The sequence below is a fragment of the Sturnira hondurensis genome, unplaced genomic scaffold (assembly GCF_014824575.4).
Source record: "Sturnira hondurensis isolate 20B ecotype Veracruz unplaced genomic scaffold, ASM1482457v3 Scaffold0021214, whole genome shotgun sequence".
Classification (NCBI taxonomy): domain Eukaryota; kingdom Metazoa; phylum Chordata; class Mammalia; order Chiroptera; family Phyllostomidae; genus Sturnira; species Sturnira hondurensis.
Window position 1 is genome coordinate 9269066 of NW_028093845.1, and position 16617 is coordinate 9285682.

Genomic DNA, 16617 nt, shown 5'->3' on the forward strand with positions numbered 1-16617 from the left:
TCACAAATGCTTCTTAGTACCTTCCCCTCTTAGGTGAGACAGGAAGGCTAGAAGGGGTTGGAGATGGGTATTTTCTCCCCTACATAGAAGCCTGGAGGGGCAGGAGTTGAGTGTTTCCCTTCCCCAGGCCACTTAGACTCTGGTCAAATAGTTTTCTGCAAGGGCAGGTCTTGTTTCAGAGAACGGAATGACCTGGGCATATTTTTAAATGGCCAGTTTTCCACTTTCTCCACTGGAAACAAGAATTTTTTTTGATCTTTATGAGGTTTGAAGCATGAATGAAACTAAGAATGTGAAAAGGAGTATAACAAGGACAAATTATCCAAAAATAACAGTGTCAGTAAGTCTAAATCCCAATAAGTTCAAACTTATAAAAAAATACCATATTTAGAACAAAAAAGCAAAACAATTATAGACATGTTTGGGGAAAACATTTAATAATATTTTTCATTAAGACTCACCAACTTTGAGTTAGTATTTTTGAACTGTGAAGCACCTGAAGTAGATGAAATAGTTGTGAAAAAGCTTTGGCCACCTTCTATGAGACCTTAGGATAAGTAAGTTTATTCATTGAACATATCTAAACACAATTACATGGAAAGTACAGCCAGAAAGTTAAAGATAAGATATAGTACCCATAGCCAAGCTATGGAAACAGCCTAAGTGCCCATCAGTAGATGAGTGAATAAAAAAACTATGGTTTTTTTTTACATTTACACAATGAAATACTATGCAGCAATAAAGAAAAAAAAAGGAATTCTTACCTTTTGTAACAGCATGGATGGAATTGGAGAGCATTGTACTAAGTGAAATAAGCCAGAGAGATACCAATACCATATGATCTCATTTATGACTGGAGTCTAAGGAACAAAATTAACAAGCAAAATAACAAGCAAGAGGCACAAAAACAAGGAACAGACTGATAGCTGTAAGAGGGGAGAGGGGATGTTGGGACTGGATGCATCACCCATGGATGTGAACAGCGGTATGGGGAATGACTGTGGGAAGGAGGGGCTTGGGGGCAGGGGACAAAAGGTAAGAAAAACTGGGACCACTATAATAGCATAAGCAATAAAAATTAAAATAATAGTATAAAATAATAAAAAAGATATAGTACCAACCCTGAAGGAGGATAGGGAGAAAGCTCTGGAAGCATAGAAAATAGCCTAAGGATGTCATGACCATCTTGATATGAGAAGGTTGCTAATAGGGTGATTAGAAGGAAGGATGAGAGATCCCTGAAGTGGATGCGGTAGAGTAATAGCACTGATGGAAGTGATAAAAATTGGTAAAACAAACAAATATCTATAGATAGCACAAATTGGTAGTCACCGGGGGAGGGGGGTTGGAGGGATGGGTAAAGAAGGTGAAAGGGATTAGATGTAGAAATTGTCAATTATATTCCTTCACAGGAACGTGAAGTTCAACATAGGGAATGTAGTCAGTAATGTTGTAATAACTGTGTATACTGTTAGATGGGTACTAGGCCTAGCAGGTTGATCACTTCATAGGTTACGTAAATGTCTAATCACTGTGTTGTACACTTGCAACTAATGTAACATCGTATGTTGATTGTAATTGAAAAGTAAATGTTAAAAAGGACAAAAAAGTTGTTAAAATAAAATGCTTATGTATATTCTGTTACTTTAAGGTTAAATATTCTAAAAAGTATTTTAACTATACTTTCAGAATGTAGTTGTCCAGACATATAGTAAATTTAGGCATATACATATTTCCTGTTTTGTTTATCCAATCTGATAATGATTGCTTCATTTTATGTCTACATTTGTAATAAATTCCACAGTATAATGCTATTATTTGGGGTAATTGTCTTTTAAACACACTAAGAGAAGCAAAAAGATAATCTCTTGCATTTACCATTATACTTTTCAATAATTAGTGCTCTTTATTTCCTCCCACATATTTGCATTTCCTTTGTATTTGTGGTTTTTTAATAGACTGCGTTTCAGTGTAGTCCTCTTTGTATTTATCTTGGCTTTTAAATCCTTTCAGTAAATAGCTACTTCAAATAATATGCTTTTCGGTTCTAGTATTTCAGTTTGGTTCTTTTTTATTGTTTGCATTCCTCTATCCATTCACTTCGACTATATTTTCCTTTGAATACTTACATGTATTTATAGTAGCTATTTTAAAGTCTTGTCTGCTGCTTTTAGTTCTGGATTATCTTGTAGGTCTATTTCTATTAACTTCTATTTGTCTTCATTGTAGGTTGCAATTTTCTACTTTGCATATCTAGCTATTATTTACTACATAGTGAATATTGGTAAAGATATATTGTAAGGTGTATGGTTTTATCATTTTATAAAGAGTGTTGAGTTTTGTTCTGCTAGATAATTAAATTAACTGGTGGTTCCTTTCATGTTAATTTGATTTTAGTCTCTTTTAATGTTTTACTTAATCCAAGAATGTGTCATGTTGACATCTTTAACTAAATACCCAAGGAGATCACTGGGAACTCTCTTTTACTGGACCAAACTCCAACACCTCTCATCTGTTCATCTTTATGACCCCTCGGCACTTAATAGCATTCCTTGAATATAATAATTTCAATTTTAGTTCAATTAAGTTAACAATAGGGTAGCTTTTATTGACACAGTGTCATGAAGAAATATTATTTAGACCTAAACCTAAGTTTGTACATTGCTAAATCTCGTATTGAGCTTCATTTCAAAAGCTAGATTGTGAGCTGAAAATTTGGGCATTGTAGATAATCTCTCGTTAAAACAACTTTGAATCACTTTTAGTGTTTACAAAGATTTTTAAATTTTTTATTTTATATAAATAGCACAACTAAAGTAAATCTTCTTTTCTTTTTATCATTGTTCAACTACAATTATCTCCATTTTCCCCTCACCACTCTCGCCCGCTCCACCCACCCCCACCTCCAATCCTCAATCCTTGACGACCCTTCCCCTTCAGTCCCCCGTTATCCCCCTCCCCTCTGGTTACTATCTGTTTGTTCTTTATTTCAATGTCTCTGGTTGTATTTTGCTTGCTTATTTGTTTTGTCGATTAGGTTCCACTTACAGGTGACATCGTATGGTATTTGTCTTTCACTGCCTGGCTTTTTTCACTTAGCATAATGCTCTTCAGTTCCATTCATGTTGTTGAGAAGGGTAGGAGCTCCTTCTTTCTTTCTACAGCATAGAATTCCATTGTGTAAATGTACCACAGTTTTTGATCCACTCATTTACTGATGGGCACTTAGGTTGCTTCCAGCACTTGGCTATCGTAAAGTGTGCCGCTATGAATATTGGGGTGAATAGGGGTTTGTTTGAATTGATGTTTCAGGAATTTTCGAGTATAATCCTAGCAGTGGAATTGCTGGATCAAAAGGCAGTTCTATTTTTAGCTTTTTGAGGAAATTCCAAACTTTCCCACAGTGGCAGCACCAGTGTGCATTCCCACCATTAGTGCACTAGGGTTCCCTTCTCTCCACATCCTCACCAGCACTTGGTGTTTGTTCATTTTTTAATGATGGCCCTTCTGACTGGTATGAAGTAGTATCTCCTTGTGGTTTTAATTTGATCTCTCTGATGGCTAGTCCTTTTCAGACTTTTTCTTCATGTCTGCTTGGAGCTTTATAGCTCATTTCATTTTATTGCTGAATAATATTACAAGTCCTTGTTTTGGGGGAAAGTAGAAAAGAATAGTTTCTAAAAAAAAAATCTCCTTCAAAGGAGACATCTACCAAGTTCAAAATAGAAAATTAGTCTATATTCCAAGGGTGTTTAAAACAAAAAGGCAGACTAATTGAGATCTAACGTCTTATGCTTTTTAAAAACATTTCATTGAAATGCTAAAATTGTTCATGTGTTTTGTGTATCTATAAGTTTATGTATAAAGCCGTGGGTTCTTACTGCGTGTCTTATTTCTACTTCATAACACTCCTAGGAATTAGGTAATATCAACCCTGTTTTATTATTGAGAAAAGAAAAGCAGAAAAATGAATTTGCCAAAACTGTACAACCAGTAAGTTATCGATTTGAAATTCAAGCCCAAATCATCCTGCCTCCCAGGCTAATGCTGTTTACAGTACGGCATCTGTATTGTACTGCTTTCTGAGCATCAAGGGGGTGAGGCTTCAAGCCTGCCGCGCCCGTTATCTAATTTGATTCCCAGCCCTTTTGAACTAGAGTCTTTGTAAGTCTGAAATTTTTCTAGTTAACAATGACACATTGTACACATATGTGTATCTCTGCTCCCTTCTAAAATATCACTAAAATGACAGTAAGGGAATAAAAATATATATAATTTACAAAGAGAATGTATGAAGAGCACAAGTAGACAAGAAATGTCAGCAAGTATTTGGAACATAGAAGACAATTACATCAGTAGTAACTCACTTAAGCAAAGAAAACTGAAACCTACTTTCAAAGGAGGAAGAAGCAACAGGCAAGCCAGTTCTTGATGCAAAGCACAGCGTCTTAGGAATTGCAAATGAATGCACAACTAGAAGAAAACTAGAGAAGAATCCATTGAATGTCTGCCTAAGGAATAGTTTCATTCCTCCCATACCTCACCCTGCTAGCCGAGGGTCCACCCCTCTGACACACAAAGGAGACCGAGAGATAGGGGCAGAGCCAGAGTGGGTGGCCTGGAGCTTATGCAATATGGGGAGGCAGCCCTTTTCAAGAAGATGATACCAATTACAATACAAAATTAACTTGTTAAAAGATATTTAGAGTAAGCAGAGATCAGAACAAATTACAAAGCAGAAAAACAATAATTTTATTCATTAAATAACATGTCTACATATTTTCTTTTTTTGCTTCATCCTCATTGATCACCTCTTCAAATGACAGTAATTATGCTATATTTTTATAGAGAAAATAGATAATCAGTCTCTCCACTGGCAGGTTTAGTTGAAACTTGTTTTTTATTCATTATAGGAATGCATTAAATGTGACAATGCATATATAGTCTCTATTTTTATAATGCTACAAGTCTGTTTCCTATTATCACAAAAATGGTACTTAGTGAAAGTCCTATCAAAAAAGTTTTTTTTTAAGTTACTGGTGTACTTATAACATTATCAAGTATACTTCCAGAAGGAAAGCATTTCTCTTTTGATCAGGCATCACTGAGAACCAAATTCTCTGCTTACAGTTTTACATGTGTAATGTTTGAATGAATTCCCAGTTTGCCTTTGGCTGTGTGTATGACACCTGCGTTTCTCCTACCCATAGACTTCTGGTGCTGGAGCGCATTCCTGATGCATTATGACCTGTGCTTCCGTATAGAGGGTGGGAGAAGTATTCCAGGGAGCCATTCCTAGAGCTGGCAATAACTTTACTATACTGTCCATGACAAAGCAAGATACCAGTTATATGTTTTAGTCAGTCATATACTGTTGGAATAAGGAAAAGTTAACCACAAATTGAACTCAACTTCAATTTGTACGAAGGTGACAGGACATGTTAAAGGGAGAATGAAGGAGTGTGTGTGGGGGCGGGGGGACTGGGGCCTCAGAAGATTCAGGGAAGTGAAAAATTACAAAGTATAAAGGTGGACATTGGTCCAGGGGAACCCCACCCGGGTTTGCTAACTGGCACTGATTGAAGTTAGGTTCTCACCTTCCAATAGAGACCAGGAGACGGGGACCCTGTCTTCAGGTGGTGGCTGGGGAAACATTGAGTTCTTTTGGCAGCCTTGATTTTTTTCAGGCAGGCATTTTAAGAGGGAACTAAGGTCATCCTAGGGATATGTCTGGGAACTATTACACAATGTTAGTGTTTTATTCGGATCTTCATAGGCCAAGGTTGAGGCATAGTCAAGAAAGAGCATAGAGAAGCCTGACTAGAGTTTGGTCAAGGAGAAAATCTGGGGCTATTTCAAAGCCCCAAAGTGACTAGAACTCATAGAAATAATTCACATGAAATACATCCCTAACTTAGCTTACTCCTATATTTCAAAGTGTCCACAGCCTCTGTAATGTTGCCCAATATAAGAAGTATAATGGAGGAAAAATTGTTTTAAGTAAAGACAGCAGTCTTCACTGGTTATGGTTTAGATATCTTTACTTTTTCAGATTTTACAAAAACAGGATCAGAGGTAACAGTAAATTTGGCAGGGCATTCTTTCAAGTAATAGAATCAGAGGGTCTTGAGACCTAGAGTCAGGGGCAGGGCATAGAGCAGATGTGAGGGATGAATAGTTTCAAACCCTGGGTCCATCTGTGGTCAGTTCGTAGGATGCTGGCAAGGATTCATTTAGATAGGTCAGGGAATTATTCCCTGGAGTGATGGAATGTCCCTAGAAGGAAAAATAACTTATTTAGGTGTCCTCTGACAAACCACCATGTCCCTAGTTTTCCCTGTAGTGAATCCACCAGTCACCAAGACCCACCCACATACATAAAACTTTAATTATGGTTTTTAATGTTGTTCTTTTAAATATGTATAGATCACCAAACCTATAAGGAAAGAATTCCACTAAGAGACTTAGACCAGTATAAACTGAATAAGAAATAATCCTCAGAAACATAATTATGAGAAAACATTACAGCTATGAAAAAATTAAAAATTTTTCATAGCAAAGATAAAAAATGATTATTGGGTATTAAAAATGATTTGGAAATTCAATGACCTTTCTAATGAAAGAGTGAATGATAAAGATTAGGAAATCTCTCAGAGAATAGGACAAAAATACACATGGAAAGTAAAATGAAAAGGCAAAGTTATTAGAAATTCAATTCAGTATATTCAAGATTCTTGTAGTAGAACAAGAGGGAAGAAAACAGCGGGAAATAAATGATCACAGATATCGCACAAGAACTTTTTCTGTCCCTGAAGAATTACAAAAGGACCATTAAATGCCCATGACAATGAACTTGTACACACATATGTGTATCATGAAATTTCAGAACACCAATGATCCTAAAAGTATACAGCGAAGGGGAAAATCACATACAAATAACCTCAAATCAGAATTGTATCAGACTTCTTAGAAGACAGCAACAGAACACCGTGTTTCATAACTCACACTCAACCCTACAATGCTGTGGATAGTCCAATTATCAGCCAGGGGCTAAATAAAGTATTAAAAGATTGGAAGATGCCAAAATAATTTGCCTTCTATGCACTCTTTCATAGAAGTTCCTGGAAAATGTATTCTACCAAAATGATGGGGTGAATGAAGAAACAATAATATCCCAACAAAGTTAGAATTCAAACACGGAGGAGCGCCAAAGGGAATTAGATACGGTAAAGAGAGGTGGACAGCAACTGTTCCCTGGATCTGGGAAACAATTCGTAGCCGTTAAAAAGAGAACAAAGGGCCTCTGGAGAGGTGCCTTTATCACCTATTCTCATTCAAAGGAAATATGGCATGTTTATCATTTTGAAAATAGTTCACTATTTTTGAGAGATAAGATAGTAATAGATGAGGATAAAGAAACCGAGATTTAGAGACATTATTTCTATCAGTGTCACAAAGTACTTCCAGGACTTTGGAATTACACTTGGGAAACCATAAGCCAGGGCAAATGCTTTCTTCACAACGCATTGTATCAAAATTACAATGCAAGATAGTAAACAGTAGTGCCATAGGATAAGTTATTTTTAAGAATAATTGCATATTTAGTGTACAGTGTACAAAGTACTTTCGCATAATATTTTGGGTATGACAAAGTGCTTTGGAAAGATTCTGAGAGAGAGGTGGTATGGGGTGAGTGAGTGGAGAATGGGATATCTGCCAGTACCAATAATCAGGGGGGAATTGGGGTGTGCGCCTTTAAATTCTCAAGATTCACTGTAAACCTTTTGTGGTGTTAGGAGGGGGTTTCGCAGGCAGGTGCAAATGTCCTGCGCCAGTACTGAACTACAACCTCTGATCAGGACCACTGACTTGACTTCAAGCATGTCAGATGCGTTCAATGATTTGAGTGCTGCAGATATAAAATCTGTCACCAGAAATTCTTTTTCTTTGGAGATGAAACAGTGTTAAATGGGTTGACTTTTTTAAGATAACAGTTTTTTCTCTTTAGCTGGAAACTTTTAGCTTACCCATATTAATTGGGAATTTTCTAAAATGAAGTAAGCATATCTCTTCCTAAATGGAATAAAGAAATCTGTCTCAAACTTAGATTTTTTTTCTGTTGATATCTGTGTTCTTTCTGTGGAATATGAAATAGATAATAGAGCTTTTTAAAATAATTTATTTAATTGTTTTTAATAGAGCTTTTTAAAAAATACATTTCACTGTATTGGCCATTGCTCAAATAAACAGACCCACGTCTGAAAACATGTTAAACTGTGCTTATTTTAAAGATAGTATGTTAGGAATAGTGAGCCAATGGTGTCCAACCTTTTGGCATCTCTGGGCCACACTGGAAGAAGAATTGTCATGGGCCACACATTAAATGCATTGTGACATGTAATCACAAAACAAATCTCATTATATTCTAAGCAAATTTACGATTTTGTGTTGGGCTGCATTTATAGCCATCCTGAGCCACTGCAGTTGGACAACCCTGTGAGCATGTGGGGTGGTGAAATACCGCCTCTTTGTTTAGCCGTGGAAGTAACCAGCTGTGAAGCTGGCAGACCTAACTAATAGCAGATAAGGGAATGCTTAATTAAGTAACTGGCCTTTCCAGACCGGCTGGCAATACTCAAAATCTAAATGAACTGGGAAATAAAAAATGTTGTATAACCCTTCAATAACTTCAGACAATTTCTACTTATAACAACATACAACATATTAAATCACTGAGCTTTCTTATGTCATAGTTTTTTCATCTTCAACAGAAATGGGGAGAGTTACGATACTTGTCTACAAGAATCATTGTAAGAATTAAATGAGCTACGAGGAAGTATACAATGCCTACCACGTATTAGATGCTCATTCAGTGTGTACTTCCCTTCTTTTATGCAAGGATTTTCCACCTTACAGAAAGCAGACAGCACTAAAAGCATGACTCGTGCACCATCCACAGAATCTACTTAAATGCCTATTTCCTTCTCCCCTTAGTATATAAGCTTCTCATTTCAAAAAGTTGGGAACTTCTCTCTTTGAAATTTAAAACATGCAGTACGTTTTTCTACATTGCTTCTCTAAGCTAACACTTGTACTTTTGCAGAGGAATTGAGAATATCTGTTATTTAATGTTAGGAATATAGAAAGGGAAAAGCTTTTCCATCCTAATCAATTTACGGAATTTCCACTGCCTTTCTCTGATCTTTACACTTTCCCGTGTAAGACTGGCTTACTCTTTCATCAAGAACAGTGACCTCCTAAAGAGCTACAGTGCCATCATAACACACAAGCAAAATTTGAAAGTGGAACAACATTCCTATATATACTACCTGTTTCAAAGACGCTTAAATTTCACATCTGGAGAAGGAAAGGAAATAGTCTATGAAAATGTTTTATGTAATCAAGTTTATCTTTTTCACCTAAGCTTTTCTGCACTTCACTCAAAATATTATTTTTAATAAGAGAAATACTGAATTGAGATCTCAATAAATGTTTTCCTCATTACTTTATATCTTCTTTAGTAGATGGAAGTGAAACTTTTAGTACGTTATACTAGAAGTCATGATGAATCAGCTTCTGAATCTGTTGCCAGCCCACCCCCAAATTCCAGCCTTGCCTCCTACCCCAACCACTCACTATTTTACTTTGAAAAGGTGAAAATATTATCAGGATAAATGAGGCAGATTCTTAAATGGGAACTGTGTTATATCCATGATGTTTAAATAATTATTTTCCAAAATATACAAATATATGCATATCGTAGATATGTATGTATGTTGATAATACTAAAACATAAATATGTGCATGTATTTGAATATGTAAAGGTATATAAATATGTATGTGCATAATAATACAAAATACCTTTACCATCTCAGTCATAAATATGTTACTTAATATCTATATTTTTTTACTGAAATTTCTGATTAGTTATCCTCATAGCCATGTGTGAATATATGCAGTTAGGAAAGACTGTGCTTTTTTCATAAATCTAGCGATCCAAATTCTATATATCTTCCAATTTTCAATCTAGAAATTGACATTGAACGCTGTGTGCGAGAATCAATCAACCTGTTTTGTTGGACTCCTAAAAGTGCTACTTACAGACAGCATGCTCAGCCTCCAAAGCCAACTTCTGACAACAGTGGAGTCAGGAGTTCAACACCTTATTTCTCTGAGTATCCGGATACTCCAAAAACAGATCTGGTATGTATTTGAAGATTTAATTTACAACCTATAAAAGATGTATATTAAAATGAGTACACTCTAGTATCATTATTGCTTCCAATAATATTGCATAGGTCCTTTTGACAGAGCTATTTTCTAATATATGATTTTATTCATGCCGGTATTTCAGAAGATCTTTGCATCTATTTGGTTATACACTTATGAAGATTGTTTTGACATATTCCTTCAAGTAACAAGTTTCACTTTTTTCCTATGTAATCGTAGTGTCCGTTTTATGTTATCTTGTTACATACTGAGAGAATTACAAAAGCAAAGAAAGTGATAAAAATAGAGAAAGACTAAGAATTATTTTTGTTAGATTTTATTTATTTATTTTAGAGATGGAAAGGAGGGAGAAATAGAGGGAGAGAAACATCAGTGTGTGGTTGCCTCTCATGTGCCCCCTGGGGACCTGGCCCATAACCCAGGCATATGCCCTGACTGGGAATCACACCAGTGACCCTTTGGGTCACAGGCCAGTGCTCAGTCCACTGAGCCACACCAGCCACGGCCAAGAGTTGTTAATAGAAATAGAATGTAACTTACTGATTGTTGATTGACAAAAGCAATAGCATTTTGGAAAACTATATTTCATATTTTTCAATATTTTTATTTCTTCTAAACATAGGGCTTTATAAATATGCTCAACTAAACTTTCAGCTATAAAAATAATTCATGTATCTCTAATATTCTAATATTACTACAATATCTTAATTGTTTTTATGAAATTGAATTAAAATTAGTATAGATACAGAGTTTTTAAATACCTTAATAAATTTAATAGGGATAGCCTGTAACTTATAAATAGTGACATTTTAATGACAAAATATTTCCAAATCATTTTAATATATGTTAAGCAGTACCTAGCTAGACATTTTTTAACTAGGTGTTTTTTGCAAGAATTCACAATTTTGCCCCTTTTGCACTTTCTGTGATTTTTCATGTTCCCAAATACACAGGGGCATTCATCTTTTCACATTTTTCCATCATGATCTAATTGTGTTTATTAAAGACACATATAAATATAACATAGATTATGATTGAATTCAAAACAGTTTTGGTAATTACAGTCTTCACCTCTAGAAATTTAGGTGATAAAATAAAAGAGCTACATGAATATATACGTATGTTAAATATATAATAACATTTCAAAGTATCCTAAGTGATATAACAAGAATAAGAACCTGTTCTAGTAAATAAATATCTGCGTTGCATTTTTCTAAAAAGTGGGCTAGGCCTCTTTGGGAGAGGCATGTTCTCAAACACTAGGAATAGTCCAGCAGATGGTGTTACTGCCATCTAATGGATTTTGGAACAAGGACCCACCAGCTAAAAGTTGTTCTAAATGACCTGTTAGATAGCTTGAAACTTTGAAATTCAACGATTCTATATAAAGACTTATTCCATAATTTTCTTCTTTTCAGATATTAAAATGTATTCTCTTCATAGCAGAAAAACATTCGTTCTCTTCTTCATACTAGAGAGAGATTCTTTGGCAAATGAGCAGTTTTTAGGAAACTATAATGTCATATAATGAGGGAGAGGTGAATAGGCATAGAAATTTGTAAAATAAGACTGAGTTGGTAGTTCGAAAATTCAGTAAGAAAAAAGGTACAAGAGAATTAATAATATCTGAGTATTTGGTTTCTGTTTGAAAATATGCTAGATTTTTAAAATATAGTTATAGCATTTAATTTTCAGGGGAATCTGTAACTAAGTATGATTCTTCCTATTTTATAACAGGGGCGTGAAACTAAACCCAGGAAGGAATTACTAGTTTGCACAGTTAGTACATTTATTCACCTGCCAAAATTGAACTTCGGTTTTTATGGCACCACTGGATATGTTTTTTTTATACTAAACTAATTCACAAACTATAAATTTTACCCTTTTAAAGTATAAAATCAGTAGTTTTTAGTATATTTACAAAGTTATAAGTATCACCACTATCTAATTTTACATTGTTTTATCAGCACCCCTCCCCCCCAAAATTCTGTATTTGTTATTAATCACTCACCATCTCTCCCCAGCCCCTTACAAACCTTAATCTGCTTTACATCTCTATGGATTTACTTATTCTAAACGTGTCATAAAAATGGAATCATATAATATGTGGCCCTTTGTGACTGGCTTATTTGTTTCTTTTTGTTTCTTTTTTTTTTTTTTTGGCTTCTCTCATTTAGCATAATGTTTTCACAGTTCATTCATTTGTAGTGGGTGTCAGTACTTCATTCCTTTTTCTGGCTGAATAGTATTTATTGTATGAATATGAATATGCTACATTTTATTGATCAATTCATCAGTTAATGGACATTTGGGTTGTTTCTACTTCTTGACTCTTATGAATAATGCTGTTATAAACATTCATATGGAAGTATTTGATTGAGTGCCTGTTTTTAGTTCTTTTGGATATGTACTTTGGAGTCCTTTTTCTGGGTCATATGATAAGTCTAACATTTTTAGGAGCTGCAAAAATGTCCTACACAGCATCCGCACCATTTTACATTCCTCTCAGCAGTGTGAAGGTTCCAGTTTCTCCACATCCTTGGAAACAGTTATTGTTACTCTTAGATCATAGCTGTCTTAGTGGGCGTGAAGTGGTGTCTTTTGATTTTCATTTCATAATCACACTGCACATCTTTTTGTGTGTCCATTTATCATTTGTACATCTTCTTTGGAAGTGTCTACCCAAATCTTTTGCCCTTTTTTTTTAATTGAGTCAGTTTTAATTGTTGAACTGTAAAGTTCTTTATTTATTCTCTATGAAAGTCCCTTATTAGATACAGGATTTGCACATATTTTCTCTTATTGTGTGCATTTACTTTTCACTTTCTTGGTAATGTCTTTGAAGCACATAACTTTGTAATTTTGTTTATGTCCAATTTATGAATTGGTTCTGTCTTGTAACTATGAAGGCTCTCGGTCTTTATCTTTTGAGAATTTGATTATGACCTATCTAAATGGGGATTTCTTTGAGTTTTTAGTACTTGGAGGTATAGATAAATGTTTTTACTCAAATTTTAGAAGTCTTCACTCGTTATTTTTCTAAGTAGTCTTTCTGCCCCTTCTCTCTCTCCTCTCCTGGGGTTCTCGCTGTCTGTGTTTGCTAATTTGATGGTGTCCCAGAGGTTGTTTAGGCTCTGTTCATTTTTATCTGTTCTTATTCCTTCTCCTCAAACAGGATAATTTCAGTCGACCCATCTTTTTATTTGATGACCTTTCTTTTGCCAGCTCATGTCTGCTGTTGAGCCCCTCCAGTGAACTTTTTATTTTAATAATTATACATTCAAGTTCATAATTTCTGTTTCATTTATTTTTTATAATTTTATCTGTCTAATGATGTTCTGTATTTGGTGAGACATCATTCCTTTAGTGCTTTAGACATAATTTGCTTTATTTCCATAGATGCTATTTTCTTTAGTTCTTTGAAGATGCTTAAACAGCTAATTTAAAGTCTTTGTTTAGTAAGTGCAACAGCTCATAGTTTCATTGTTGTTGTTATTGTTGAAAACCAAACTTCTTAAAATAATATAATATGGAAACTCTGGAAACCAGATTCTGCCCTCCTCCCCAGGGTTTTTGTCAGTATTTGTTGTTGTGGTCATGGTGGTTGATAATATTTATTTGTTTAGTGACTTTTCTGAATTAGACCTGAATAATTGTCAAGTTGACCACTGTTTAGTGAGCATAATGATCAGAGAATTATAAGGCAAAGACTTCCTTAAGTTTTTCTACCCAGTAAGTCTCCCAGCCTTTGCTGAGGGGCTCTGTGTTCACCTCAGGGCCCATTTTTAACTGAAGCAGGCAGCCTGCATCTCTGCCTTAGCCTTCACTTCCTACTTGCTCAGAGTCTTAAGGTGGGAGCTTAAGAGCTTCTCAGATCTTTCTTGGTCATGCAAACAGTACTACCTATATTTGGGTAGCCTTATAGATTTCCAGGAATGTGTTGGAGCTTTTGAAGCCCTTATGGACATTGAATTCCCCAGCTTTTAACTTTAATTGTTAATTGTTGTTGTTACCTTCTCGTTTGCCTCAGCTGTTATGACCACCTCAAGCAGCTACAATACTAAACAATTTACTTCAGGTCTTCTTGGTTTCCTCGTAGTATTGTTTATTTGAAGTCTTCTTGGTTCAGATTTAAATGTGGTTATAATAGAGAGTAGATACAAAAAATAATGCATGCATGCCCTATAAAAGTATATTCATTAAAATTGGGGTAATCACAATTCATGTTTATATACATGTGTGGGCAATGTGCATTTACAGTTTTTACATAAATAAGTACAATAATTAATAATTAACAATATAAGAATAAACCTGTGTTTCAGAACTGTAAACATACTTTTGTCTGGCCTTGTATTATATATTCTGTGTCAGGTTCAATAACAGATAAAAATGGCTTTTGTAAATTGAAATATGAACTGTACTCTGTACTAGTAGAATGGAAGTTAGAAAACTTCTATGACAAGAAAACTTTGGTTAACTTTAATTTCTACATGCGTTTATCATATTAGTCCCCTGAAGCAGACCATTGTAGTAGGAAGGAAGCGTGAACTTTTCTGTTAGATGGACTTGGTTTCAAATTCCAGCCCTACTCCATTTCGGTTTTATAATCTTGAATAATTTATACAGCCTCTCTCTTCCTCTTTGTAAAAGTGAGCATAATTATTTGTGATTCCTACCTTGCAGGGGTATTATATGTAAAGCACTTAATTCAGCATCTGATACATAAATGGTAATAATCATTATTCCTTTTCTAGTAACTAAAGGTTAAATGTTTCAAGTTTGAAAACTGCCCAGCAATTTTGTGGCAATCATTTGTATCTAAAGAATTTATACCAAAGAAGAGATGTGTGGAATTCCTCTATTTCCCTTCAGCTGTGCTGGGTTTAGTACTCTCCCTCTGCATTTAGACGTCACTACAAACAGCGGCGGGGGAGGGAGAGGGACACCAGCTCTCCAGAGAAAGACCTTTCTGGCAGTTTCACCTCAGTAATTTTAGTTTAAGATTTTACTTTGACCTTTGTGTCTTAGTTTTAATACTGTTTGATCTTGAAATGACTAAAGAATTGCCAAAAGAATTATTTTATCTACTGCCCATGGTTTTTCAATCTACTTTTTAAAAAATAGCTAAGGCTCTCCTGGGCAATTCGACCACTACTTGTTAATTGAAATATATATGCACGTACATATGTAAAGTTATATATAACTGATAAGTAGAATGAAATGGAGTTTTTTAACTGAACGTGTTTTGGAAAAAGACTGTAGTCAACATCAGAATTCTTTAATATGTTTCTTTGTTAAATTATAATCACCATATTAATTTATTGAGGACTGGTATTGTTACTGAACAGAGGTCCAAGGTGGGGAGCAATACTTGGCCCACCGAGGGATGCCAAAAACTGCTACAGAACAACAGACGCCCCTCCCAAGGACGGTATACTAATATCTACTGGGCTCTACCAATTGGAAAGACATCTCTCAATGCCAGAGATTTGTGAAAAGAAAACAAAATGTTTATTTAATGCTGTTCAGGCCTAATGCCTCCATTAAAATATCAAAGTCCTTTAGGGTATACACCTACACACACACACACACACACACACACACACACACAGAGCTCCCTTCTCCCACTGTCCCAACTCCGGGTACCATAAATCAGGAAAAGAGCCACAACATCCGTTTTTCCAGGCCGCTGGTATCGTCATCTGTGTTGACCATCCAGTCTCCAATTAATCCAAAGTCATGCGGCACCTTCCACTGGCAAGAGTTCTTTGTACCAAGTTTTCCAGTCAAAGTCTCTCCTGCTTTCCAGGCCACGTGGCCAAAGGGAGTGCCCCAAAGCCACATGGGCCTCTTGTACCAAAGCTGCAGGGGTCTGCACTCCACCAAAAGTGCCTGTCTTTCTTCTTCACGTGGCCACAGGGATCTCCATTCTGGCAAAGCTGCATGGTTTTCCCTTTCACCTGGGAAAGAGGGGGTCTGCATTCTGCCAAAACCACATGGCTCTCTTTTTTACCTTGCCAATAGGAGATCTTACCTCTGTTGAAACCGCGTGGCTCTCTCCCTAATGGCTGCTGTGTCTGGGTTTAAGTCCCCATTCTCATCTTCCTCTGTACCCCTATTTCTGACTCCTCCCACAATCAGTTACACCTGCCAGTGTTTCTGTATTATAACAAGTTTACTGGGCTGTCATTGTTAGTCTGGGCAGGTGTGGCCCCATGTCCTAGAGCCAATCTTCTCCAAGCTCCCACGCAAGTGCTGTAACTCAGGGGACCTGCCCCCAGTTACATGTTGGGGGAAGTGACTTCATGCCCCTAGCTCCAAGCCTGGCCACAGCCATTTAACATATCCAAGTGATATGTTGGATATGTGTATAGCCCACCAAAGGCT

The 16617-nt window shown here is 35.8% G+C and overlaps 1 protein-coding gene across 1 annotated transcript in view; it reads left to right on the forward strand.

The window, feature by feature from the left end:
* Positions 1-16617, forward strand: part of TBCK (TBC1 domain containing kinase) — a 189213-nt gene that overhangs the window by 112125 nt on the left and 60471 nt on the right. Inside the window, exon 23 of the mRNA XM_037031868.1 lies at positions 10031-10203. Within this exon, the coding sequence (XP_036887763.1) occupies positions 10031-10203 (173 nt within the window). The remainder of the gene's footprint in view (positions 1-10030; positions 10204-16617) is intronic.